Below are 23957 nucleotides of genomic sequence, written 5' to 3' on the forward strand. Positions count from 1 at the left end.
ATTCAATCCGTTCCCGGTGGCTTTACTACCAAATTCATAGCTCTTTGGAGGAGCGATCGTTGATTGATTGAAACAGAGATGAGTGATTCATCACGATTTATTATAGTCTTCTTACTACACTGATATAGCATAAAGACGCAACGACACAACCTTCGATATCTCTTTCCTTCCCATTGCTTGTTTGACCAACTGCGTATCCTTGATATGGTCCAAACATCCGCCAGTGTTGATCCATCGAGTGAAGGTAAGCAGATCAGTTTTCCATTACAACTAGCATGACACTGACACAACTTCCAGTTGCAATCCACTTCGACTCTGAAACAAAGCTCTTCAATGCTTTACAGCTCATGGGTCTAATTGGTTCCATGATTAGTTTGGTTACCGCTCTATTCTCTTCAGTACCTCGTCAAGCCACTTGGTATAACTTTTTCGTCAGTTGGATAGTATATTGCACATCCTACCTCCTTATTTTCTTTGCTGGGCATGCCTATGATGGAAATCCAAGTCTTTCTTTGTGTTTGGCACAGTCATCACTCAATCATGCTGCTTCACCGTTGTGAGGAATCCGGCCCTCTAGTATCAGGGGCAATAATCATAATACTTCTTCAGTTCTGCTGCTTGTGCATTGGCATTGGTTATCCAAGTGTGTCTACCCTTTGGTCATGTCTATTCTGATGACACAATTTGTTTCAGCTTTATCTGAATATTCAGGCAACACTTACTAGGAAGTCTACAAGAGGAACACACTACTATTGGCACATAGTGGCAAGTACTGGGAATGGATAGTGTATACTGCTACCTTTCACTGACTAGTTATCCAGCTTCTAATCACTCCCTATGTGATATTTGTTGTCTTGATGATAGAATCCCTGAGTGTAAGGTCTTGCTTTTACTAATAATTAACAGAGAAGAAATAACAAGCCCTTTGCACTTCAAGTTAACCCTTGCCACAAATGCCAAATTTTCCTCAATCTCATATTGTAGCTTAGAGAATCCTGTTCCGTATGTTTACGTATTTGACTTGATTGCATGCATCATGCCTGACCCCTTTTTTATCAGTGGGAAGATTACTGCAGCATTGGTAGTTGTTCTTGTGGTTCCTATTCTTGTGGTAAACTGTAAGCAGTTCAAAAGCCTCAAAATTGATTAAATTACTGCTACAGCTCATGATTTTTGTAGTGCTAATATACTTGTCATTCCGCAAGCACTCTTCATTTCTCCTGGAGAGAAATTACATGTCAATGTTTGTCCGTGTTTCAATCTTCACCCTTTTTGGCCTTGTCAGCGCAATGTACGTCCTTTCAAAGCTGTCAAAATCTCAATTTTTACGAAGGTTTTTGTTTATAGAGTTGGCTTAATCTTCTTTTTCCTCAACCAAATTGATACAAATTCGAGGAAGGTCCGAGTTGGGATGAATATTATTCTAGCAATTAGTAAGAATCATATTTGGTCTGTGATGTGATGATAACTCATATAATATATATGGCATTATTTTCAGTACCTGTTGCCGCAGTTCTTGTTTTCGGGACACACAAGGTTGGTGAAAATAATCTCATACAAAAATTAATTTATAATCTGTCTTCAGGATCTCCTTAACCTTGTCTGGCCTTTCCGGAGGGAAGAACCACTACCGCCAGTACCCAAAATTCATGTTGAATATGTCATTGAATCCATGGAATGACAGTAGCTATTACTGACTGCCTTGTACTCTCAAATTTTTGTTGAGTCTCCGTACTGGTCAGATTGGCAGTACAGGGTGTATTGTTGAGGAGGCATATTATAATTGTAACTGTAGTTAATTGCTGTAGAATTCTACTTATTGTATCAGCGCTTGAATTTTTTATTAGTTTGTGCGAGGTGTTGCTCAACTTGACAAACTCAAAATTTAAAATTGAATCTTTTGACCAGTATGACTCGGAGGGGGAGGAGGTAAATCTAGACCGGAAACTGCCCACTCCGAATCCGTCCTAACTTGAGCAAAGATGCCATTATCATTCTCACCATACATTTTCTAGGCAGTCTGCCAAATTTATCTCCCCACCAGTTCGCACCAATATGATTCTCTGCCACCAATTGAAGGCTGCGATTGACAGTGTTTATTGTCAGGATTAGTGTCTGAACAACGTATACCCTCCAATCAGCCCCAGGGACTGCTATGGGTTAAATAAAGTAGTATTTCAGACTTTTGCAAGGAACAATTTCTTAAAGAGACCATGCTGCTTCCAATCTACCTCCTCCTCTTCGTATTTTATAAAAACAACTGATAAATAAGCGTACACACTACATAAATGATACTACTGTATACTTGTTCTTTAATTACATGACAGGAGGGACTGAAAGACGGAGAACAAGAAATTAATTATTGACTCTCAAAACCACAAACCTGAACATCGAAACCTCATACCAAAAACCTCGTCCTCCAAGAGAGCGAACGTGGAGAAATTTTGCAAGTATCTCGTAAGATCCTGGAAACTCAAACAGAACTCTCCTCAACCTTGTGAAGATCGAAATCGCTCATTCCTGCACCAGGTCTGGTACGAACATGGGTTGAATCCGTAATCTCAGAATCGTCATTCGTGCTTGCTCCAAGGCGGGAACGAGTGATGAACTCGAGTTTGGACGGTACATCAACCTCGGTGTCGCGAGATTGCTGTCCCGCAGTTAGTCCAAGCCCGACACGTACTCTGCAAGAGCGTTAGTTCATCAGTCGGGGATGTTCAAATCTTTCTGTGATACTTACATGATAAGAAGGGGGGTAATTGTCTAAACAAAAAAAGCTGTCAGCTATTTCTGTTGTATCTGACGCGAAAGTCGAAAACTTACTGCGAGTTGAACAATCCCATCGATGGCGTTCACCGTGTCCAAGGAACCAGAAAGATAGATAGAAACCGTGATAAGCGTGGCAGTGGCGAAAAGCAGACCGGATTCCAATATCATTCTACAAAAACACGGAGGCACCGTTGAAAATGCAACGTCAACTCGGTTGTGAAGGTGACTTACCTCATGATACCCAAGAATTGTCTATGTCCAGGCATGCTTGGTCCAACCGTCCTCGCCATCTGCCACAGCCTGAAAGCGATCGCAGCAGTAACACAGATGTTGATTGCGAGATCCATACACCAATTAACTATACTGAGTTGTCGGATGATAAGGATGAAATCGCCTTTGACTCGTTGATTCGGACGTGGGACTGCGCCTTCTCCGATTGCGATAAATTCGGACACTGTAAATTAATAGGGAAAACGGGGTTAGTACAAGTCGGGGAGCATTACTAGTAAAGCCTAAAGGGGACTCGGACATGGGAATGTGGCGCGATTACGAGGGATTATGTGGGGCGGTCAGCTTACCTGTATGCACGATCTCCATGGCGAGCTTTTTCAATGATGAAAAATTAAAAATCAGATATAGAGCACCTCGGATACCGAAGAATACAAAGTCACTCACCGGTAGAACAACGACCCACCATCTTCTGTTCCAAACACCCCAGAGACGCCAGATCTTTGCAAAAAAAAAATAATCAAAATCAAAATCATAAGACGCGGCAAGAAAGAAGCATACGCACCAAGAACAAGTTTTGAGCTGTGACCTAGATCATAAAAAACCCGGGTAAGTATATCATCGGGATATCGATGAAAACCCTGGCAACGTAAAAAGAACCTACGTTCGTAGAATACAAAACAAGCTTTGTTACCGCCAACGGGTTTGTCTGAATTTTGAAGTACGCGGATGCACCGCCCGGAGGTGCGAATATGAATGCATTCAAGAGCTGGCGGAACGATACAGCAACGTAACCTGTGGAAAGGCTGAAGAGGAAGATGCTGACGGGGATGAGGAACCAACTATCCGATTGTTTAAAACAATATTATGAGCATTCGTAAGAGACAAAAGAAAGTTACCGCAGGACTCACTTCGAGTTCCTGCTTTGCTTTCGAATCAAAACATACATGGCCGTACCGAACACGGCACAACTGCAAAAAAATGGGAGAATATTGTCAGCAGTTTTGAGATGGTGGGAATTCGAATTTGGCGCACTTCAGACCTGTAGAAAAATGTGAAGCATAAATCGATGCAAGATACGGAGGCACGTACCGTATAACAGGGTTTCAATCCAGATACTGGTCAAGAACATCTTGTCGAAGGGGGTGACGATAGTAGCCATGATGATTATACCAGTGGTGGTTAGGAGTGGAGACCAGTGGGGGGTTCAAGTCAAGGTGCAAAGGAACCTGGCAGTCGGAAGGAAATGACTAGAACGTACTTATAATTACGAAAAGGCAAAAAGGAACGAGGTCGGGACTTGAAGACCGGTTTAAGACCGAGCCTAGGGCTAAAGGATGAATTCGGAATCAGGTGGGCAGATCCCAAGAGATCCCCACCATCTTTGATTGAAGCGAAACACAGATTGACAGGGATAAGGCAGCACCGAGGCAGTACATTCAGCGCCAGTCAGTACCTGAGCATATGCGCATACTTACTTACGATAGATGGCATCTGTAATAATATGGCAGAATGATGAAGAGATTTCAAGAAAATGCATCATGGCGATATGTGGCAAGGAGTGACATGCCAAGGGAGTTGTTTGCAGCTATTTGCAGAGCGACAGCAAATAGGCCACTATAATTAGGGTGCATCCAATTTTGACTTTGTGATGTACCAGCCTATCATTAATCTATCTCCCCAACACCGTTCTGTAAATCTGCCACCAGAAATTACCAACAACTCAGTATTCCCTCTCGATTCCCTCTTGATTTCCCAGCGTAGATAATTCCATTCAGGCACCACCAAACTTGCAAGAAGCTTTGTAGTTCCATCATGATGCCATAGATATACTTTACTGCATGAATTGACGATGGCTCTGGGATGCATGTCAACACATCACCCAAAGCTTTTCCTAATTGGTTAAAGAAGTATACAGATATGAATTGGGATGATCATATCATGACAGTCTTTTTCACGGATAGTACAGCAAGCCTGCAAATTCCTAGTCCGAATCAAGTCCCAGAAACCAGTTTTCAAAGAAATTAGGACGACGCTTCTCCATCACCGAATATCCACTTGCTCAGCAAATCGTAAAGTCCCCACATGGTCCCAAATAATGCCCTTCGGGTCCAAAGGATGGGTTTTGGTGCTGTGCCCGTTTTACCAGACACTCGAGCGACGATACGGAAGAATACAAGTAGCCCCGGCATCCATACGACAATGTGCACGAGACGACCAAGCTTCTGGCGGAATGACTTGATACGATAAGAGGGAATTGAATCGAGATATGCAATATACGGCTCGGGCATGTGTTGTTCTACAGTAAAAGTGGAGCTCATTAGAAAAAATAGAAATTTGTAAATAATAACGGTTTACCTCTAGCGCCATTCCGAAGAAGATTCATGTATCGCAATGACGCGTAACCAGTACCACGTCTTGTCGTTGGCGTAAGCAAAGTATAAGCATTAATGACTTGTTGAGTTCTTGCCCCATCCGCAGAAAGAGCCACAGCAGGAGTAATCAGAGGTTGGTATGAGGTCCCACCACCCTCAGAGCGTAGAATAGTGAGGAAGTCGGCGGGAGAGAGGAGATACGCGACACCCATGAGGCTGCCATGACCGCCTGTCCAGGCACTTCCTGGTGACCACTGCTCGGTTTGTTCAACCAAGCGACAGTTTGCAAAGCGAGGTTCGATGTAGGGTACACCTGGATTGTCAAATGTGAGGGCAAGACCGTCCACAATGACAACCTTTGTGTCGATGGGTGTGATGTTACGCTTAACAACGAAGCCAGTGGCAGAGAGATTACTACCGTATGCAAGATACCACCGAGGTTCTGTAGGTGAAGCAAGGTCAGGACTTGAAGGATTCAGTACTTGGATACCGGACGCCATGGTGGACGTGTGCAGTAGAGAGCAGCGTGTAATCAAGATCGTTGAACGATGTAGGAGCATGGGAATATGTATTTAGTCGTTAACCAAAATCAATTACAAATCGGAAGTTGCCGCGGGTCCAAATTAGGTACTCCTCGGGCTTCGGCTGGCTTCGGTTCCCGGATTTATTGCCGGAGATTGGGCGGGGATTCGCCGTGCAGAAGCGATGAACGCGGGGACGGGTTACTGGTTCTTCCTAACTTGTGGTGAACACCCTAAGGTGTTCTCCCGGCTGTCCTGCGCAACTCATATTGCCCCCGCTTCTAGCTTTCTACGCAAATTCAATGCACAGCATCGATGTCCACGGAATGTAATTATTATAATTATCATACCCAGAAAAAGTATGTATGTATGTACTGCGATGCGTTTTCTTGCTTCCATCTTTCGATCAACCTCTTTATGCATCAAACTCAAACACTCATGACTAAACTTGATCCATTCCGACGAGTCAACCTCGTGTAAGTTCTAAGAACGAACCGCCATCGTGCCCTCTAATATCCCCAACAATGGCCGTCCCAACGAGCACTGGCCAAGTTTCTTCAACCTCTGACGCGGATTCTACAAAACTTGAACCACAACCCGTCCAAGAAACTATGCCTTCTGCCCAGCCTGGGCCTCAGCCCACAGATGCTTCTAACTCGTCGCCTAAACGCGGTCTTCGCTTTTGGCTCATCTTCCTAGCTGTTGGTTGTGCGCTTTTTCTGTCGCCTTTGGAACTTGTAAGAGATATGTGAGTGTTCTCAAATAAATGCTAATACTCTCCATCGGTATCGTACAGACCTCGGTATCAACTGCGCTTCCTTCAATTGTACGCGACTTGGGTGGGGATAATTTCATATGGATCACATCCTCGTACACATTGGCTTCAACGGCAATTCTTCCTATGAGTGGGGGAATCGCACAGGTATGTTTGTTTCTTGTCATCATATACATCACATTTGAACAACTGTTTTGTATCGATTTTATGGTAGATTTTTGGTCGTCGTCCTGCTATGCTGCTTGCACTGGGTTTATTTTCGTTAGGAAGCGCACTATGCGGCTCGGCAAAAAGTATTCCTTGGCTCATCGGTGCCCGAAGTATGTACTCAGCCTTTTCTCACTAACACGAGATCCATCCTTAAATTCAACCATGTATCATTTAAGCTGTACAGGGAATGGGAGGTGGCGGAATCCTTTCCATCTCCAACATAATAATCAGCGACCTTGTTCCTCTCAAGGAACGCGGAGCGATAAGTGGTGTTCTTGGTCTGTAAGTGAATGGTTAAAATTTTTCTGTGCACCTGCTAATCAGTTCAATCGATCCAGCGTGTGGGCTCTTGCTGCGGCGCTTGGTCCTCTTATCGGCGGTGCATTCACTAAGGGTGGGCAATGGCGCTGGCTATTCTACATGAACCTTCCGATATGTGGTGTTGCTTTCGCCCTGGTTCTCCTTCTCCTCAAGCTTCCTACTCCTCCTGGAAATCTTACAGATAAGCTGAAGCGCATGGACTGGATGTGGGTCCTCTTGTGCCAGATCTTGCATTTCTTTGATTGCTCAAATGTCTAATTTGCTATAGCGGCAATGGGATCGTCATCGCAAGTTCGACTGCTGTTGTAATTGCCCTTACTTGGGGAGGCGCAACATTTCCATGGTCTTCCTTCCGTGTCCTTGTTCCTCTCATAGTCGGTCTTGCGGGTATCGTCGGCTTTGGTTTCTACGAAGCACTAGTAGCAAAAGAGCCTATCGTACGTCATATTATCATGATCGGGTGTAGAACTAACACTAACGCGTAATATGCTTCAGATGCCGTTTTCCTTGTTAACCAACCGAACAAGTCTGAGCGGGTAAGTTCAATTACTCCTCAATTCAACGAGTCCAACTCACGTTCTGATTGAAGATATGTTCAAACATTCATCAATCCCGTCGTAATGCTTTCCGTGATCTGTGCGTCGATTTTTATTATCCCGTGGTACCAGCCAAGATACCAATTACTCGCTATTTTTGCTTCAATCTAGATTACCTCCCTGCATACTTTCAAGCCTGCAAAGGCGCATCACCGCTACGTTCCGGTGTTGAAACTTTCGGGTTGAGTATGACCCTTGGTCCCGTCGTCATTCTCTGTGGATGGTCAGTGACTAAGCTTGCCAAGTACCGTCCTCAAGCGTGGTTTGGCTGGGTTGTATTGATCATCGGAACTGGGCTGCTCTCGACCGTTGATGCAGAAACTTCGTTGGCCCATTCCATTGGATACTCGGCTCTTATCAGTATTGGTGGCGGAACGGTTTATGCAATAACTTACTTTCCAGTTCTGGCTCCCTTGCAAGTTTCTCAAAACGCGTTAGTTACTTTGACTTTTGGAGCCAGAAACAATCTGAATTTACAGCTTTACTTTCTAGCTATGCCCTTGCTTTCTTTGCATTCTGTCGCTCCTTTGCCGGGGTAAGTGTCCACATATTTTGATTTCCCGTTTTGTCCGTACTGACTGACCCCCATCCGTCTTCTTGACTACAGGTCTGGGGTGTGACCATCGGAGGCACTATTCTCCAAAACGAACTCTCAAAACGCCTTCCTGCCTCATTCGCCCAGTCCGCCCTCAACGGCGGCAGTGCAGATATTGCGTACTCCCTGATTCCTATCATACAACAACTCGAAGAACCCTTACGGACCCAAGTCCGGGATGCGTTCGCGGATAGTATCATTCGAGTTTGGCAGACAATGATTGGGATTGCAGGAATCGGTTTACTTTCGTCGGTGTTCATGAAAGAGGTTGCAATGCACAAAAAGGTGGATCAGGACTGGGCTTTGAAGGAGAAGGAGAGGAAGGCTGCGGAGGCTGAGTCTGATTCTGTCTGATATGCAACAGTCAATGAACTTCAGCTAGTGAGGGAGGCATTGGCTTGACGAGAATTATGCTACATAGCTCACCAGTGGCAAGTCGAGAATCCGATGTAATCATTGTATGCTTCTAGTACCTACGGTTTTATTTGCTTCGAAATTTTCGGACGGGTAGATAGGTTATATTTTCGGTATTACAAAGATAATTGATTGCCTGTTATTGTAACCCCGCGCGTCTAAATGAGCGCTTCCCTACGTTGCTCTGTTAGCTGCCAAAAAGACGAAAAAATAACGAGCAGGTGCTCCCTAGAAAGTATTCAACAAATTCGAGGTAAAAGTTCTACTATACGTGTGTTTTGGATCCCAACACCTTTCTGTCCAAAATATCGCTCACTTTCAAAACTCCAACAGTCATTTGCTCTAACCCAGTTTCCCAAGCCGTTGATATACGCAACCGCCGCATCGCTTTCTTTCAACATAGGCAGCTCTGCTCGTATGGTGTCATACGTTTCGACGAACCAATCTACCAAAATGTCATGAAGATTGGATATCCACAACAATGCGTCGTCGAGATTGAGAGACATGCTATTCATGACTATCGTGACCATGTTGTGGGCGTCGTCGCCACGGGCCTGCTCCACGTTATAAGAACATATATCCTGTGAGTCCGATTAATCGGATAAAACACATAGTAACACATTATACAGTTGACTTACATTTCCGATGATAAGGAGATCTATCGTAAGAGTAGAGATGCATTCCACGAGAGGATTTAACAAGAAACCTTCTGGTAGGTCCGAGCCCAAGTGAAGTAGAGCGAACGAAGGCTTGGCACCGATTGTATCGCGTCGAACTTTCAGATACGACTCAACATCGCGAATATGATGCGTTACTCGATCCTCAGCTTGTTCGACCACAGAGGTTGTGTAAGTATCAAAGGTCTCAATGAACACTTCCTGTGCACTTTTGACTGAAGTTTTTCTTGCCAACAGCCAGAATCTGACATACTAATCAGTATGGGTGTACTTGCTATGTCAAAATAATAATAATGCCTCACTGCCTGGTAATCTCTCCCACTATAGATTCATTCTGCGGGCGAGGGAGGTCCGGGTTTCTGAGTGCATCCATAACAATGTCCGCTAGCTTTCTTGCTTCTACGGCATCGCAGACATCGGTGTACTCATCAAACACAAAGAAAAGGTTCATAAGGTCGCAACCGGTCCTCAAATGCTCTGGAGAAAAAGTCAAGCCCAGGTGCATATCCCCTAAGTGAATAACACACCAGCAGACGCATCTGGGTATGCGAGCGAGGCTAGCAAATCTTCGTGTGATCGTTCAATCCGAACTTACGGTCACTACAGCTATGGGAGGTAACTCACTGAAATCGCAACGATTGAAGGCGTTCTGTGCTTTGGGCGGGAAGGCGTGAAAGCTTTCCAGCCACGCCTTGGATTCTTCTTTGACCTTCTTGTAGTTTGGATTCAGCTTCCGGCTCCATGCCCAGCGACATAGCGTATCTGGAAGACTGAAGACTTCGAGTTGAGGGGCACCCATTCTTCGATGAGTGAAGGAGAGTCTAACCGGTGTTATTTCAAGTGCGCTAGGCCCTTGTATCGCGGTAGCTACGGCCATTGGGTGAATCTGATATCTTTATACTATTCTAACCGTCTTTTTCTGAGCGCCCTTAAGATCGCGAACGCAAATATACTGCATTCGGCAATTAGTTTTACAGCTAAATGTACCGGGCCAAACCGCAATTGAAGGAATAGCGGTTGAATATGGGACTTGATTTATCTGAATACAATTTAGGGAGCACATATGCGCTCTATGATTATCTGTCATTGGTATTGTGAATTTAGAGAACTTCACTCAGGTACAATTTGGCTCTCGCATGTGCAATAGCTTTATGATGGATATGGCGCGATACTGGCGCGGTGGTGACCGTTTGGGATACTTGTTCACAAGGTGCAACCTGTATCATGACGGAGACTCGATTTCGATGACAAGGCCCAGCTCTGCCAAACTCTGCCCCTCGCAAGTAATATTGCTAATCCTGGGCTTCCCAACGAACATCATGTATCAACTCTCAGGCCCTTGATAATCATTCTTCGTAGTGCTTCTGAGGCTTGGGCATAGCTACAGGTCGTATCAAGAGCTTCGGACTATTGGCAGATAAATGTCTCATATGATGAACTTGAATGAGGCTCCCTTGATGTATGCACAGTTATCCTGTGAATGGGTATGATAATCTGAGATAGTATGTGATGATTTCGATGGTCCTGAGCTTAATGATTAGAGTAAAACTCTGAAGCCCGTTATTCAAGGACAAGACAGTTCAACAGGGAAGCATTTACCCTCCTGGGATGCCTTTCCATTGCCCATGATAATAAGTGTTCTGTTTTCTAATAATTCCAGTACATAAAGTCTACGTAAACCATCAAATTGTGCTTCTTTTTTGATACGAACACTCAGGCATACTCAAGCTCAGACCACCGACTTACAGCTGGCCATGACTGATTGTATATAAGGGTACCGGTGTATAGGTCTTTGCGAATAGCTACTTACAACTATGGGATCAACACTATTAACAAATCTTCTTCCTATCGCTTTCACCGTGTTGGTGATCGAAGTGCTGCGAGCCCGCTCTCGCAAGACAAAAGGTTTCAAGCTACCGCCAGGGCCACCTCGTCTTCCCATCATCGGTAATGTGCACCAGCTATCTATCGATGCATGGACGACCTTCACTGCCTGGAAAGATGAATACGGTACGACTTTCAAAACGTGAATATCACGGGAAACTCATGAACTTTCGGATATCAACAGGTCCTATTGTTTACCTGAATCTAGCCGGACAGAATGTTATCGTGCTAAACACCTTAGAGGTTGCTTCCGACCTCTTGGATGATCGTGCGGCCATTTATTCAGACCGCCCTAACTGGATCGTAGCTTGCCAGATGCTCACAGAGGGTCTATTCATGCCTTTCGTGCGCTACGGAGAAACGTGAGAAGCCGCTCCAGCACTTTTTCCCTGGGGTAGATACTCACTCTGATAAGTACAGTTGGAGACGCATGCGCCGTGCCGCACATCAGGGCCTCCATCAGAACGCAGTTGAAAAATACAAACCAATTCAGACAAAGGAAGCAACACTTTTGCTGAATGACCTCCTTCAAGACTCTGGTAACTGGGTAGAACATGTGCGAAGGTAGTTACCCTTTACTCTTCGTCGGAACAGTAGTCCGAGCTGATTGAATCTCTCTTTAGAGCTGGGGGGTCTACAGTTCTTGGAGTGACATATGATATCCCAACGCTACCATCTGTGAATGACACAGAATTACGACTCATATATGACTTTACAATCCATCTAGTCAATACTGCATACGTTGACAGCTTTGTCGTCGAATTTTTCCCGTGGATACGCCACTTTCCGGCATGGATGATGTCTTGGAAAGCTCGAGCACTTCGTTGGTCACAAGAGTCCATTCCGATTTTTCTGTCGATGTTCCAGAAAGTCAAGACTGATTGGGTGAGTGTTTTTCGGATATACGATCCCAACCCCGTCACAAAGCAAGGGTTACACATTTTCAGGGAAACGGTCTTGCACGACCAAGCCTTACTGGAGTAGTTGTCGAGCAACAAGCAAAATTTGGACTTACAGATAAAGAAGTGGCGTGGATGGTTGCAGCCATGTTAGGCGTTTATTCTTCTGGTCATTTTCTTGATTTCTGATGTATATTTTTCAAAAAACCAAAGAGCTGCTGCATCCGAAACAGTCAGTTGCCATTTTCAAGCACCCGTATTGGGATTGAAGTGACCTTAGTGTTCTAGATGTCAGGGGTTCTTGCGTGGTTTTTCTTGGCAATGGTCATGTATCCTGAAGTGCAAGTCAAAGCACAAGCTGAATTGGACCGAGTTGTCGGACGAGACAGGCTGCCAAACTTTGATGATATGCAGCATCTACCCTATATTCGTGCAATCATAAAGGAGGCGCTTCGCCTAAACCCCGTGGATCCATTAGGTGAGTGAACGTTTCTGACAATGCTTTCTGATCACGTTTTCGAACACCCAAATTGAATATGATACTCACAGGACTTCAACATCGTTCTATAGAAGTAGGATTCCAAATACCAACTAGATGCGCCACTCACGAGACTTGTCGTTTTCTTAGGATGATATCTACAAAGGTTACTTCATTCCAAAAGGCACCATCTGCATCGCAAACGTATGGTGCGTCCACAGTCGAAGGTGCTGTGAAGTTCCAACTTGTGACTGTACTCTAGGGCAATGAATAGAGATGTCGATGTATATGGCCCAGATGCCCACCTATTCAAGCCTGAACGACATCTTGACAAGGAGGGGAATCTATGTCAAGCGTTTCCACGTACGAAGAACGAAGGACACAATACCTTTGGGTTTGGTCGCAGGTGAGTGAACTCGAGAAAATCGTCGGATTCTGAGCTCTCATACTCCTCGGATTGTGTAAGGATCTGCGTTGGCAGATATCTCGCGAACAACTCTTTATTTCTCAATATGGCTAGCATTTTGTGGTTGTTTGCCATCCATCCCCCGGTCAATGATGATGGTTCACCTGTGAAGTTGACCGAAGATACGATAAATGAAGGTCTTGTTGTGTCAGTATGGTCTTACACCGATAATGTAGTGCATCTCACCTCATTCAAATCCTCTAGGCGTCCGAATCACTATGACTATATCTTCAAACCTCGATTCGCAGAGGCCCCAAAAATTGTAGAAGAAGCTCTGACAGCAGTAACACAAGTTTGATTACTGAACTGGAATCCGAAGGAAATTCAAGAGCGAATGTGTTCCGTCAAACTTCCCAAAGTGCGTAAAGCATCAACAAGATCATGGAAATGGAGCTGCGCGCTATGTCAAACATAATGTCATGAGTTCTCAGGTAGTTGTAGGTAATAATAATATGGTCGACTCTGTAGAATATTTGGAATAAAGAATATTCGAGTATTTTCACGTATAGCACTCACTCGATCGATTATCCGTGACAGTTCATTTCTTTCTCCAAAGTGACATGTCTCGGTCGCATTCATGAGTACTCAACAAGCCCCTTACCGCTTTCCTTATGCTACGCCTTTTCTTCAGAAGTTGTAGGATCCCGATAGCTCTCCTCACGGCGTCCAGTGAGGATATTTATTTCCTGTTGTTCCCATGTAGGCTGTAAAGAGCCAATTATAAAATGTCGTGGTGACGATACTATAGTTGAACGCGTACGTTGATTCGGTTGAACTTGATGCTGACTGAGCGCTCAGCACTGCCACATATGAGTATCCATTATGTAACCTTACATAATATAACGAAGTAGCGCCGGTGAACGGCAGGGCCCGCTACCAGTCAATGTGTGTCTGTGTGAGCACTAAGTACAAGATGGACTGAACGCAGATGCAGGGATGAGTAGTAAGAGGTAGTGTTTGTAGAGGTCTGTACTACAATGGGACCACACCTTGATTGGTGATGGCTAATGTACTTGTATTGTAGATAGAAAAAGCGGCGCGCATCGGGCGCGCCGCATGTAGATGCATCTGCCCAACCCAGAGTCTCCAGCTGTCTCCAGCAGTAGTACTGCAGTAGTATAGTCAACTTGAAAAGTGAATGACCAAAAAAACTGGGTCTACTAAACCCTTCAACCTCTAAAGAGGTAGTGGGAATTATTCACTGGAAGTGATAGTTTTTACTGTAAGACAAAGGTTGTCAAGAGAGAAACACCCAATTTTTGTCACCAGAAGATGATGGTTGTCGAGAGCGAGCACAAGAAGTGACTAATCAACTGACAGTAAAAAGATTGCTAAAAGGGGATATATTACTAAAAATGATGACTAGGATGGATAATTTGGAAAAATTAGGGTCTACTAAACCCTTCAACCTCTAAAGAGGTAGCGGGAACATATTTTTCTCAATCTGCAACACATTCTCCGTCTAGCTACGCGTGCTAAACGGAAATATGCTTTCTCCCATGGACCTGCAGCTCGAACGAGCAATGTTTATTGAACGCAGCTGACTTCGAATGCTGGCTCATGGCTCTTGAAATGTTTCACAAAACTCTCCCACCACCTCTTCTCGCGTTTCTTACAGACATTAAATAATTCTGGCTTACTGTACACTTATCCCGTGTACAGTATCATCTCTCAATGGCAAACTTAAATAGAAGGAGATTTCTCTTCCCACAAGTATTTTCTCATCTCAGATGCCTTTCACCTCCCTCTACATTAATGGACTTCGCCTCCCCTCCAGCAATGGCGAAACGTTCGAAATCATCAGTCCGTCAACGGACCAAGTTGTCGGTATATCCGCATCTGCATCCAGTGAAGATTGTCAAAATGCTATACTTGCAGCCTCGAACGCTTTCAAAACTTGGGAACACACCTTGATAAGCGAAAGACGCGGTATATTTCTTCGAGCTGCCGAACTGCTGCAGTCGGAGGATAAGAGTCAAAGGGGTAAAATGTATAAAGATGAGATCAAGAGGGCGGTGGAAGAAGAAACAGGTGCAGCACCAGCAATGACGAACTTCAATTGGGTCGCGTCAATCGGGCTGTTGAAGGATCTGGCGAGCTTAGGGAATGTGGGTGAACTAGGAGGGATGAATTTCCCTTCAGAAAAGACCCAAGGAGGAAGCGTTGTTGTTGAGCGCAGGGCTATGGGCGTAATGTAAGCACTTCCTCAAATTTCAAGTTTGCTGATATCGATGCGACTGCGTCCCATCAGATTCGCAATCGCCCCTTGGAATTCGCCTGTGAATCTGACTCTGAGAGCAGTCTTGATCCCCATCTTATGCGGAAATACTGTCGTCTTTCGTTCCTCCGAGCAAAGTCCTAGAAGTCAAGCTATCATCTGTGATCTATTTGAAGAAGCTGGGCTACCTGCCGGAGTTTTCAATTTCATTTCGACGTCCAGAGAGAATGCACCGAGGCTAACAGCGGAAATTATTGCGAATCCGTTAGTAAGAAAGATCAATGTAAGTAGTACCCTTGCCATAATCACTTTCTGGGTTCCCCATGTTTTTATAAAAATTCGACATCCTTTCATAAAGCACGTTCACACTATTTACGACTCTCCTTCCATAGTTCACCGGCAGCGATCGCGTCGGAAGAGCAATCGCTATGGAGGCTGCAAAATATTTGAAGCCTTGCGTTTTGGAACTTGGAGGGAAGGCACCTGTTGTAGTACGTTCAACACCAGTCCATCGTTTTTGAAGTTTTGATGTCGAGGTCTGTCCATTTAGGTTCTAAACGACGCAAATGTCACCGAAGCCGCTAAAGGAATCGTGCATGGGGCCTTGCTCCATTCCGGACAAATATGTATGTCAACTGAGCGGGTTATTGCTCAAAGAGAGATATTTCACGTTCTTCACGACAAAATTTGCGAGCTCGTACGATCTATTAAGGCTGGAAGCACACCAAGTCATAGTCAAACTGGGGTGGATTCTGACATCAAGTTAGGTCCACTTTTTTCGGAAAGCTCCGCTCAAAATGTCCTCGATATGTTACATGAGGCAAAGGAGACGGGTGCAAGTGTACTGCTTGGGGATTTGACACGGGAGAGGACCGTTATACAACCTCATGTTTTGACAGATGTGAAACCCGGGTCGAGGATATGGGATCAGGAGACGTTTGGACCTGGTGCGCCATTCTTTTACTACTATTCAGGACTCCGACATCATTCCAACTCAAACGTGTCTCGCTACCTAGTCATCATACTCAAAGCTGCCGACAGTGTCAATGAAGCAGTAGAATTAGCCAATGCCTCGAGTTATTCGCTCACTGCGGCCCTTTGGACATCTAATTTGTATGCTGCAAAAGATGTTGCATCTCGTATACACTCAGGTAGGAACACAGTGAATATTGAGGAGGTATCACTAAATCTAGATCTTACCTCCAGGATATGTCAATATCAACGGAAGTACTATCTACAGCGAGTCTGCATATGGACTTTTTGGACTAGGGTAAGCCAAAAAAATAAAATCATCGTGAACGGATTCGTCACTAAAGAAGTTATCGTGTGTCGCGCAGAGGAAGTTCTGGCTACGGCCGTTTTTCTATTAATGATTTCACGGATCTGCGTGTGATCGTTACTCACCCTCAAACCCCTGCATCTTATCCGTTCTTCAAATGACTGGACGGTTTTCCTTTTGAGAGTAGTGATACGTGTGCGAAGGTGCAGGCTTGTGCTCAGACGGTGTAGTACCGGGAGGGTTTCATAAAACAATCAATGTGTAGAAATTATTTCATGGATGGACAAACGCTTTGATTACGAAGTCAGCGTTCAGCATCCTCCACAGAAATCATCATCATTCCTTTGCGTTCTGAATAAAGTAACTTTTCTTCTCGCATTAGTCGCTCCAACACCTTGCTCGTCTCAACCTCCGACGATGGCGCTGTTATAGCCGCAACTTCCCTGTGACTGCTATCATGCCCGTGCTCAAAGTGTCCGAGGGTGACTGCTGTTGCAAGGAATGAAGCCATTCCTGTGCACCCTTTATTAATTTCTGAGCTGTGCAGCATTTCTGAAATAATAATAATAAACACACCTTCGATGGGGGGATCACAGAGCCTGTTTGATCACTAGCAGATGGGCCCACCTGGGGGTATAGGCGGAAAATCCCTCTTGTCACAGCAGCATTGGCAGTATATGGGAAAGGTCTAGATGAGATATTTTGGTTGGGTTATTAGCTGTTTTATCACTTAGTCCCGCTACACTTACTCAAGCAATCCATCGACCTTCTTAGTATTTGATACAGGGAGGGAACGCCGTTGCCGTCTAAGTAGCCAGATCATTAAAATTACAAGCGCACATAAAACAAATGATCCTGCAATTGTCACGCCAATGATTATTTCCCGGGTCGTTGACGATTTTGGGGGAACCGTTGGTGTGATAGAGGAAGAGGTGCTTGTTGGGGAGACAATGGGACTTGAGATCTGAGTCAATGGAAGGGTGGTTGAAAATGCTGGTACATTAGCTGGTGTGCTTGTGATAGATGGCTCTACTCCGAGCACAATCGGAGTAGGAACCCCGGTATTTGACCTTGTTGCATCAAAACATTCACCTCCCTCCGAGTTGAGAAAATTACACTGGATTGTGTTGGTTGTACCAAATTTCTCAATCCATCCAGAAGCGGAAGCTACAATTGTTCGTGTAGCTGCAGGTGGAATGGTATCAAAAGGGAGAAATGGTCATTTATCAGTACATAATCTCTTGGGCACTAGCAAAAAAGACTGGTCACAGTTCACTAACCTGTAGATACAAAGGTTGTGAATACAGGTGAACCGTCGTCATTCAATTCCGATGTTGATGGGATAGAGGTCATAACTCTATAGAGGTATGTGGTTGAAAGCCCATCGGCTGGTGTACCAATAGGTTGTAATGGCGCAGTAGACTGTCCACTATCCAAACGACCCGCCCCGAACTCCCATAGTGTTACACTGGTATTTTGAGAAGAAGTTTGTCCTACATCAATAGATGCATCCAAACTCAGTGTTCATCCTCGGGTTGGACTCTGTGAACATTCTGGAGACTCAACTTACCGAAACTTTCTGCAAGCAATATAGTGCTAATTAAAAAAAGGGATAACATGAGGATGTCAGTGATGTCTGGTGTTGTTAGTCAACTCAAGGAGGCTTGAAAGGAAGGGAAATGTGTTATGGCTTGCTAGCTTGTTGATAAAACGACCATATACTTATATACTATGGTATTCGCAACCTCCTCGGTCGGCCCTTGATCCGAAGTCAACATGGGAAACCGGGGCTGCTTGTTATTAATGCTATGGTCGAATCCTGTCGTCCCAGTAGTGGTGACACTGATTGTCAAGGAGCGATAAATCTAGTAGCCATCAAGTGTCAAGAGACCCAGCAAGGGGTAACAACTGGAAACAGGGGGTAATGAAGAATAAGAAGCGTAAGTACCCGAGTAATAGTGATCTTCAATTAAGTAACTAATGCACATTTTATTTCTGCTTGTCGTTATTAAACGACAGTGTATTGCGAAAATCTGTGCATGTTCAGTCTGTGCAAACCTTTCTTTTTGCATACGAAGCAATTGAACTCCAATGTACATATGGACCATCAGCAAAACATGTATAGAATGGAACTTGCCAAGTGCCGGCTACCTCTGAAAAAAGCCGAATTTTGATCGCCAGCACTGGCATAATCTTGCCGTACCATACATAGAGCGTCCCACGAAAATATTAACCGTCTTCTCGTTGTTTCGACTTTCAACCTCATAAGGTTTCATAGCAGTTTTTGGTATGCTGAAAGCCTCCGCGGACTCTTCCTTCCATGTGCATTTGCCAAACACGGTTCCACCGGCAACCACGGCCAAGAAGCCCAGCGGCTTCCAGTCGCCGCCGATGCCATGTCTGTTGATATTTACCTTATGGTTCAGGCTCATCTCCTCCTGCGGCGACTGTCTTCACTGGGTTTGCATCTCTGCCTCAGACCTGTGTTTCCTTTATGTTCCTCAGGCTCTGTGTTCAATTTCTGATACATCATCGTTGACAACTCAAACTTCCATTGTTGTCAACTACTAAGTTATCACCAAGTCCCCGTCTGTCACAGTCTTTGGTCCTATCAGGTCCTATCTGTCAATAAGTTCTACTAATCTGCATTCTGCAAAACCTGGATGTTCACCAGAGCAAGGATACTCAGCACTGAAAGCACTCCCAGCAGTATTCATTTATAATGTGTTGCCCCAATGGAAGTATGTACTGTACATACACTGATGATGATATGAGGGCTTCTTATTGCTTGAGTCCATACATACATAATACACTGTTCTTGAAGATTATGATTTCATAGGGGCTCAATGGAATTTACACAATCGCAAGTTAGGACCAAGGCAGACAAGCGAGAACTTGAGCGTCAGATAACGAATATGATTGAATGTTGATGTGGTAAATTCAATTCAGGTATAGATATTCGAGTGCCAAGGGTATGTAGTAGGTATACCGGTCTGTCATGGTGTGGCTATACATAATTGCCATCGATGCTATTTGTACTTTGTAGTCAACTGTTCAACCTACAACCTTCACCTCCGGAACCAAGACCGACGCCGTGTCAACAAAGAATCTGGACTCTTTACACTTCCAGCAGGCGAGTGCGGTCGCGAACAGGAATTCCCCCGACTCGAATGTGGCGGTGTTGATCGTGATTTGCGGGTGTGTCTCCCAGAAGAAGACTCCGGGACTTCGAGATACTGCGGCGGAGGCTCGATTTGTATCGTCACCTCTTTGCTAGGGTCTACCACGAAGATAGTGACTATTTCCCCCCTCAACATCCTAGACACGCAAGGTTTCCAAGCACTTTTAGATATGCAGATGCTCTCTCGTTTCCCGTGCATAGCATTTGTTATGTAGAAGGCTATATGCTCTCGTGACTGTTTTTCTGCGGCAATACTTTTCAAGACGGGAAATTCTTGAAGTGCGAGTTCTATGGCTTCCTGTAAAGAAATTCGAGGGTATAGATTAGTAACAGAAAAGCCTGTTACACGAATGAGGATTTACTAACTTCGTACTCCATAGCAGGCTTGACATATACTAACTTATCACCATACCGATAAATGATAACCTCTGGAGGAGGTGGAAGACTGGTGCGGTTGTATGTAGCCATTGCTTCGAGCGTGTAGATATTGGTAGTAGAATGCAAGAATTCAAGAAAAACCTTGAAATGTGGTCTATGGCGAAGAAACGCACCTGAAGGCGATCCCTTTTTAACAATACACTACTTAGCCCAAGGGCGTCCAGCGGCAGTGCTGTCGACTAGTCAAAAGTTTAAGAAGGATGCAGTGCTCAAGAGTCGTCGCTCGGAAATATTTCCTGTGTGAGACTATGAGACGCTGAGCATAGCCTGGCCGACACAGGCGAATTCATTGAGACGCTGCAGATAAGACTCACGGTATTGCTGTATTGCCTTGTATACTTGAATGCGGTGTTGTTCACTGAAGTTATTCAATTCTGTTAAACTCTTCCAACAAATAGACTTCCGATGAGCGGTGAGGGTGTAATATGACACCGTTATTTCAGGATAGCTGTTGATCTTGATCCTGTCTTTGTGCTTTGTATCTCCATTGCTGCATCGGGCTAACCTATGCTGAAAATCAGGACCCTTGTAAACCACCAAGTCAAGAGATGTACATATAGCTTTTCCGTTCTACAGCTACAATAGCTTGAATAGATAGATAAATATAATGTACATAATAGAAATAGATAGCAAATAGAAAGCAAGGCGCACTCGAAGATAAAACCATGGAGGTCTGATGAGGATACAGAAAAGGTACAATGGCGATTACTGTAATAGGTGAATGGTAGAACACTGACCATGCATCAAAGTTCGACATCACCCAACATATCGTATATTCCACCCCTTCGGCCATCAGTTTTGTTATTAGCGTTGGCTTTCTTCGGTGTATCAGCCACATGCGGCACATTCTGATTCTGGCTCTTCTTTGATTTCTTCTCCTTCCTGCTCATCCGCTCTTCGGCGAAAGCATCACCCAATTTATGGACGCAGGCATCCCAGAGTTCACCGGAGAAAGCATTTACTGGAACAGGACTGAGATCACCAGTGAGGTAGGCGTGAAATCGTCTTCCGGAAAATAGATGCGCAGAAGTTGACACGAGATCACTGAGAAGGAGGACCTCTGCTAGTTGGTGGACGCCGTCTAAACATTGAAGAATTTGTGATGTAAGTTGGACGTGGCGATCAGTGATAGGTGGATATGATTCATAGAGTGCATCCCTCGCCTGGTTCCTAGCATCCCAAGTAAAAGCTGCTAGGGCGCACCTCAGCTCCTTCTCCGTCCATCTCGCTTGCTGCCTTTCTTTACTAATAGGGTTCTCCGCCACCTTCTCACATAGAAAACGAAGTAGCCATCGAAACGCTAGTGCAGTTAACAGCTGTTCAGGTGATAGAGAATGAATTTTCCGCAAGATATCATCGGACTCGTTGAGAGCGCGGAGGAGCACAGCCAAACGCTCGTCGGGAGGTTGGGTGAGGAGAGGTCGGATAGGTAGCTTGACAGTATGATTGGTATGATTATGTGAGGGAGTGTATGACTCCGACTTTGAATTTGTCGTTTCGGAAAGCAGTTCCGATAGAGAAGGAATCTCAACAGCTTCGTCGACAACGCGTGTACCACGGCGGTAATATTCTGTGATACTGCAGTGCTTGACGGGAGACATTGTGAGGCTATAATCGGGTGATGAGTCACCTGAATCACTGTTGGGCTCGTGTAGTCGGCGAAGAGCGCCTTTTAATGGGGCAAGTATATCTCGCCCTTCGTCATCTGAATCAACTTCAACAACATCAACTAGTTCATCTTCATCGTCATCGTCCACTGCGGCTGATCCATCAACTCCTGCCTCCTCTTCCTCGTCCTCTTTTCCGGGCAACCCCACCGCATCGTCCAAAATGGCACAGTACCATATCCTGATCGGGCGGGTAATTGTCGCTGTCGTTTCCATGTCTGGATTCTCAAGGAACAACCTCGTCCAGAGTGAGCTCGAGTTGAGACAATTGATGATGTTGGGAGAAAGCTTCCCCGATCTGTAGGCTTTCATCAACTTACTTCGAACTTCGACCAGCTGGGAAAATTTATCTGAAGAAATCGGATTTTCTAGGTGCTCCTCTTCAGTCCACTCCGTCGCCGCAATGTTCCTTGAGAACAGCGGTAACATCGAACAAAGATCGGGTTCGTGAAGAGCGCATAATGGTGAAGGCCACAAGCCGTTCTCCAACTCAGTCGGAGCATGATATTTTGGAATCGCATACTGTAACGTGGAATTCACGATGCGTTCGACAATTTCCTCTACTTCGCCAGACCCTAGTGAATCCAATGACCGGATAAGCAAAGCCTTGACGGTCTTGCTAATTAAATCCATCACACTATCCACATGATATTTTGCCTGCTTTTGAGTATGTTTTTGGGCGAGAGATAAAATTGATCGTAGTGTAGTTGCGACGCGATTGATACGTGCGCTGGGTGTCATGCGTTGTTCGAAAAAAAGTTGTTGGACTTGCTTCCCAGCACCTGCTGACTGGTTTGAAAAATCGTTCCCGGCTAAAGCGCCGAGGAGGGGAAGGAGCGTTATAGGGATGTCGAGAAACGAGGAAAGGGCTTCCGGACTGTGTACAGTGAATGAGAGCGTAAGATCAGAGGAGGCGGCATTTGGAGGAGGAATGATTCCCCGACCGAGATTGGGGTTCCTAGAAGGTCGTTTTTTTTTGCTAGCTTGGATCCACTCATCAAATTCTTCATTATCTGTTTCCTCGTCTATCGCATGCCAGACCATGGCCTGCAGCGGAATGAACCCGCGATAACCTTCCGTATTGAGGATAGCAAAGTCTGAGTCGTTGGCGACAACGTAAGCCCCTAGCCTCCCGGCCAGTTCCACAGCATACGGGTCACCTTCTTCATCTGCGAAATGTATGTCAATGTGCTCTGGATGTGAAGTCTTCAACTCCAACAGGGTATGAATGGCTACGGCATAGGACAGCGGAGGGATGATACGAGATTCATTGAGAAACCGAGGTGTAGAACGAGAGACTGGGGAGGTCCGAAAAAATAAGAGGCTTGGCTCGACGTGGGACTTGGCCATTCGGGTCATTAGGGTACGAAATTTAATTTCTGGTGCTGGACCTGCGAAACTTGCCGTTATTCAGATCTCTTTGACTGATAGAAGGTAACGCACCATCGAATACGAATGCCAATTTCACTCCGACAGCCAGCCATGCATGAACTACGGTAGTAATAAGCCGTACGAAATGAGGATACTCTCCTCCATAAACCCAAGGCAGTGAAAATATTAATTCATATATAAGTCTGCAGAAAATGAGAAATATTTCCTGAAGGTGAAAACAGAGGGTAGGCTCACGACCATCCGTCTACTACAAAATACACCGGTTTCGAGCCCTTCGACGGTAATGAAATCGTTTCTGACAATTTTCTGTTTTCCCGCAGAAACGTTGTGAGGCCTGACAAGATGAAAATCAGTTCGGATAGGTCAAAAAAACTTCTGAGGGCGGAGAATTTTTCTGTACCATGAACCCCCATCCTCAACGTCAGAGAGGTTTACTTGGAGTAAAGTCAGTTCAGAGAAAGTTTACTATGTGCACTTACGATCTGCACTGAATTCATAAATCCTTGACGGATGATGGAAAAACTTTGAGTCTTGGCGGTGAAAAAGGTTGAAGCTCAAGCTGTAGTTGAGCCGC

At 45.0% G+C, this 23957-nt stretch overlaps 9 protein-coding genes across 9 annotated transcripts; 4 read left to right on the forward strand and 5 right to left on the reverse strand.

Moving 5' to 3' along the window:
- The first annotated feature begins 4 nt into the window (after positions 1–4).
- On the forward strand, positions 5–1834 carry C8R40DRAFT_519245 (uncharacterized protein). The gene is made up of 11 exons (XM_046235319.1): positions 5–244; positions 298–556; positions 610–643; positions 694–765; positions 822–875; positions 938–1002; positions 1060–1118; positions 1180–1291; positions 1348–1433; positions 1499–1536; positions 1586–1834. Exons 1-11 carry the CDS (start codon positions 205–207, stop codon positions 1679–1681), a joined length of 915 nt encoding a protein of 304 aa, XP_046083116.1. The 5' UTR covers positions 5–204; the 3' UTR covers positions 1682–1834.
- Positions 1835–2473: 639 nt separating this feature from the next.
- On the reverse strand, positions 2474–4159 carry C8R40DRAFT_1174088 (uncharacterized protein; the record flags this gene model as incomplete). Its single annotated transcript, XM_046232130.1, has 11 exons — positions 2474–2684; positions 2741–2763; positions 2824–2938; positions 3001–3223; positions 3348–3372; positions 3445–3498; positions 3563–3586; positions 3662–3839; positions 3909–3968; positions 4033–4039; positions 4090–4159. 11 exons carry the CDS (start codon positions 4157–4159, stop codon positions 2474–2476), a joined length of 990 nt encoding a protein of 329 aa, XP_046083117.1.
- Positions 4160–5021: 862 nt separating this feature from the next.
- C8R40DRAFT_1174089 (uncharacterized protein) lies at positions 5022–5872 on the reverse strand (the record flags this gene model as incomplete). Its single annotated transcript, XM_046232131.1, has 2 exons — positions 5022–5296; positions 5356–5872. 2 exons carry the CDS (start codon positions 5870–5872, stop codon positions 5022–5024), a joined length of 792 nt encoding a protein of 263 aa, XP_046083118.1.
- A 632-nt stretch (positions 5873–6504) lies between these two features.
- Positions 6505–8744, forward strand: C8R40DRAFT_1053478 (major facilitator superfamily domain-containing protein; the record flags this gene model as incomplete). Its single annotated transcript, XM_046224851.1, has 11 exons — positions 6505–6630; positions 6690–6815; positions 6883–6988; positions 7055–7160; positions 7217–7405; positions 7468–7636; positions 7695–7735; positions 7789–7835; positions 7907–8228; positions 8288–8330; positions 8403–8744. The coding sequence occupies 11 exons, from the start codon at positions 6505–6507 to the stop codon at positions 8742–8744; spliced, it is 1617 nt and encodes a 538-aa protein (XP_046083119.1).
- A 174-nt stretch (positions 8745–8918) lies between these two features.
- C8R40DRAFT_1267163 (terpenoid synthase) lies at positions 8919–10456 on the reverse strand. Its single transcript, XM_046233956.1, has 6 exons — positions 10416–10456; positions 10106–10361; positions 10009–10047; positions 9784–9958; positions 9443–9725; positions 8919–9385 (listed from the first exon to the last, which is right to left on the reverse strand). The coding sequence occupies exons 1-6, from the start codon at positions 10437–10439 to the stop codon at positions 9044–9046; spliced, it is 1119 nt and encodes a 372-aa protein (XP_046083120.1). The 5' UTR covers positions 10440–10456; the 3' UTR covers positions 8919–9043.
- Positions 10457–11150: 694 nt separating this feature from the next.
- On the forward strand, positions 11151–13995 carry C8R40DRAFT_1119574 (cytochrome P450). Its single transcript, XM_046228728.1, has 15 exons — positions 11151–11491; positions 11550–11727; positions 11786–11929; positions 11989–12250; positions 12313–12413; positions 12478–12496; positions 12553–12742; positions 12814–12836; positions 12893–12951; positions 13005–13148; positions 13209–13355; positions 13413–13670; positions 13725–13752; positions 13810–13912; positions 13969–13995. Exons 1-12 carry the CDS (start codon positions 11296–11298, stop codon positions 13504–13506), a joined length of 1557 nt encoding a protein of 518 aa, XP_046083121.1. The 5' UTR covers positions 11151–11295; the 3' UTR covers positions 13507–13670; positions 13725–13752; positions 13810–13912; positions 13969–13995.
- Positions 13996–14938: 943 nt separating this feature from the next.
- C8R40DRAFT_1053623 (aldehyde dehydrogenase domain-containing protein) lies at positions 14939–16866 on the forward strand (the record flags this gene model as incomplete). The annotated part of the gene is made up of 7 exons (XM_046224867.1): positions 14939–15402; positions 15460–15709; positions 15819–15917; positions 15977–16373; positions 16443–16577; positions 16633–16696; positions 16764–16866. 7 exons carry the CDS (start codon positions 14939–14941, stop codon positions 16864–16866), a joined length of 1512 nt encoding a protein of 503 aa, XP_046083122.1.
- A 143-nt stretch (positions 16867–17009) lies between these two features.
- On the reverse strand, positions 17010–20354 carry C8R40DRAFT_1174094 (uncharacterized protein; the record flags this gene model as incomplete). Its single annotated transcript, XM_046232132.1, has 7 exons — positions 17010–17257; positions 17317–17393; positions 17455–17890; positions 17986–18198; positions 18276–18301; positions 19778–20184; positions 20253–20354. 7 exons carry the CDS (start codon positions 20352–20354, stop codon positions 17010–17012), a joined length of 1509 nt encoding a protein of 502 aa, XP_046083123.1.
- Positions 20355–20851: 497 nt separating this feature from the next.
- C8R40DRAFT_521856 (uncharacterized protein) lies at positions 20852–23948 on the reverse strand. Its single transcript, XM_046235325.1, has 4 exons — positions 23784–23948; positions 23618–23717; positions 23435–23565; positions 20852–23376 (listed from the first exon to the last, which is right to left on the reverse strand). Exons 1-4 carry the CDS (start codon positions 23794–23796, stop codon positions 21068–21070), a joined length of 2553 nt encoding a protein of 850 aa, XP_046083124.1. The 5' UTR covers positions 23797–23948; the 3' UTR covers positions 20852–21067.
- Between the last annotated feature and the right edge of the window lie 9 nt (positions 23949–23957).

This window comes from Lentinula edodes, assembly GCF_021015755.1.
Source record: "Lentinula edodes strain Le(Bin) 0899 ss11 chromosome Unknown C8R40scaffold_34, whole genome shotgun sequence".
NCBI classification, from domain to species: Eukaryota; Fungi; Basidiomycota; class Agaricomycetes; order Agaricales; family Omphalotaceae; genus Lentinula; species Lentinula edodes.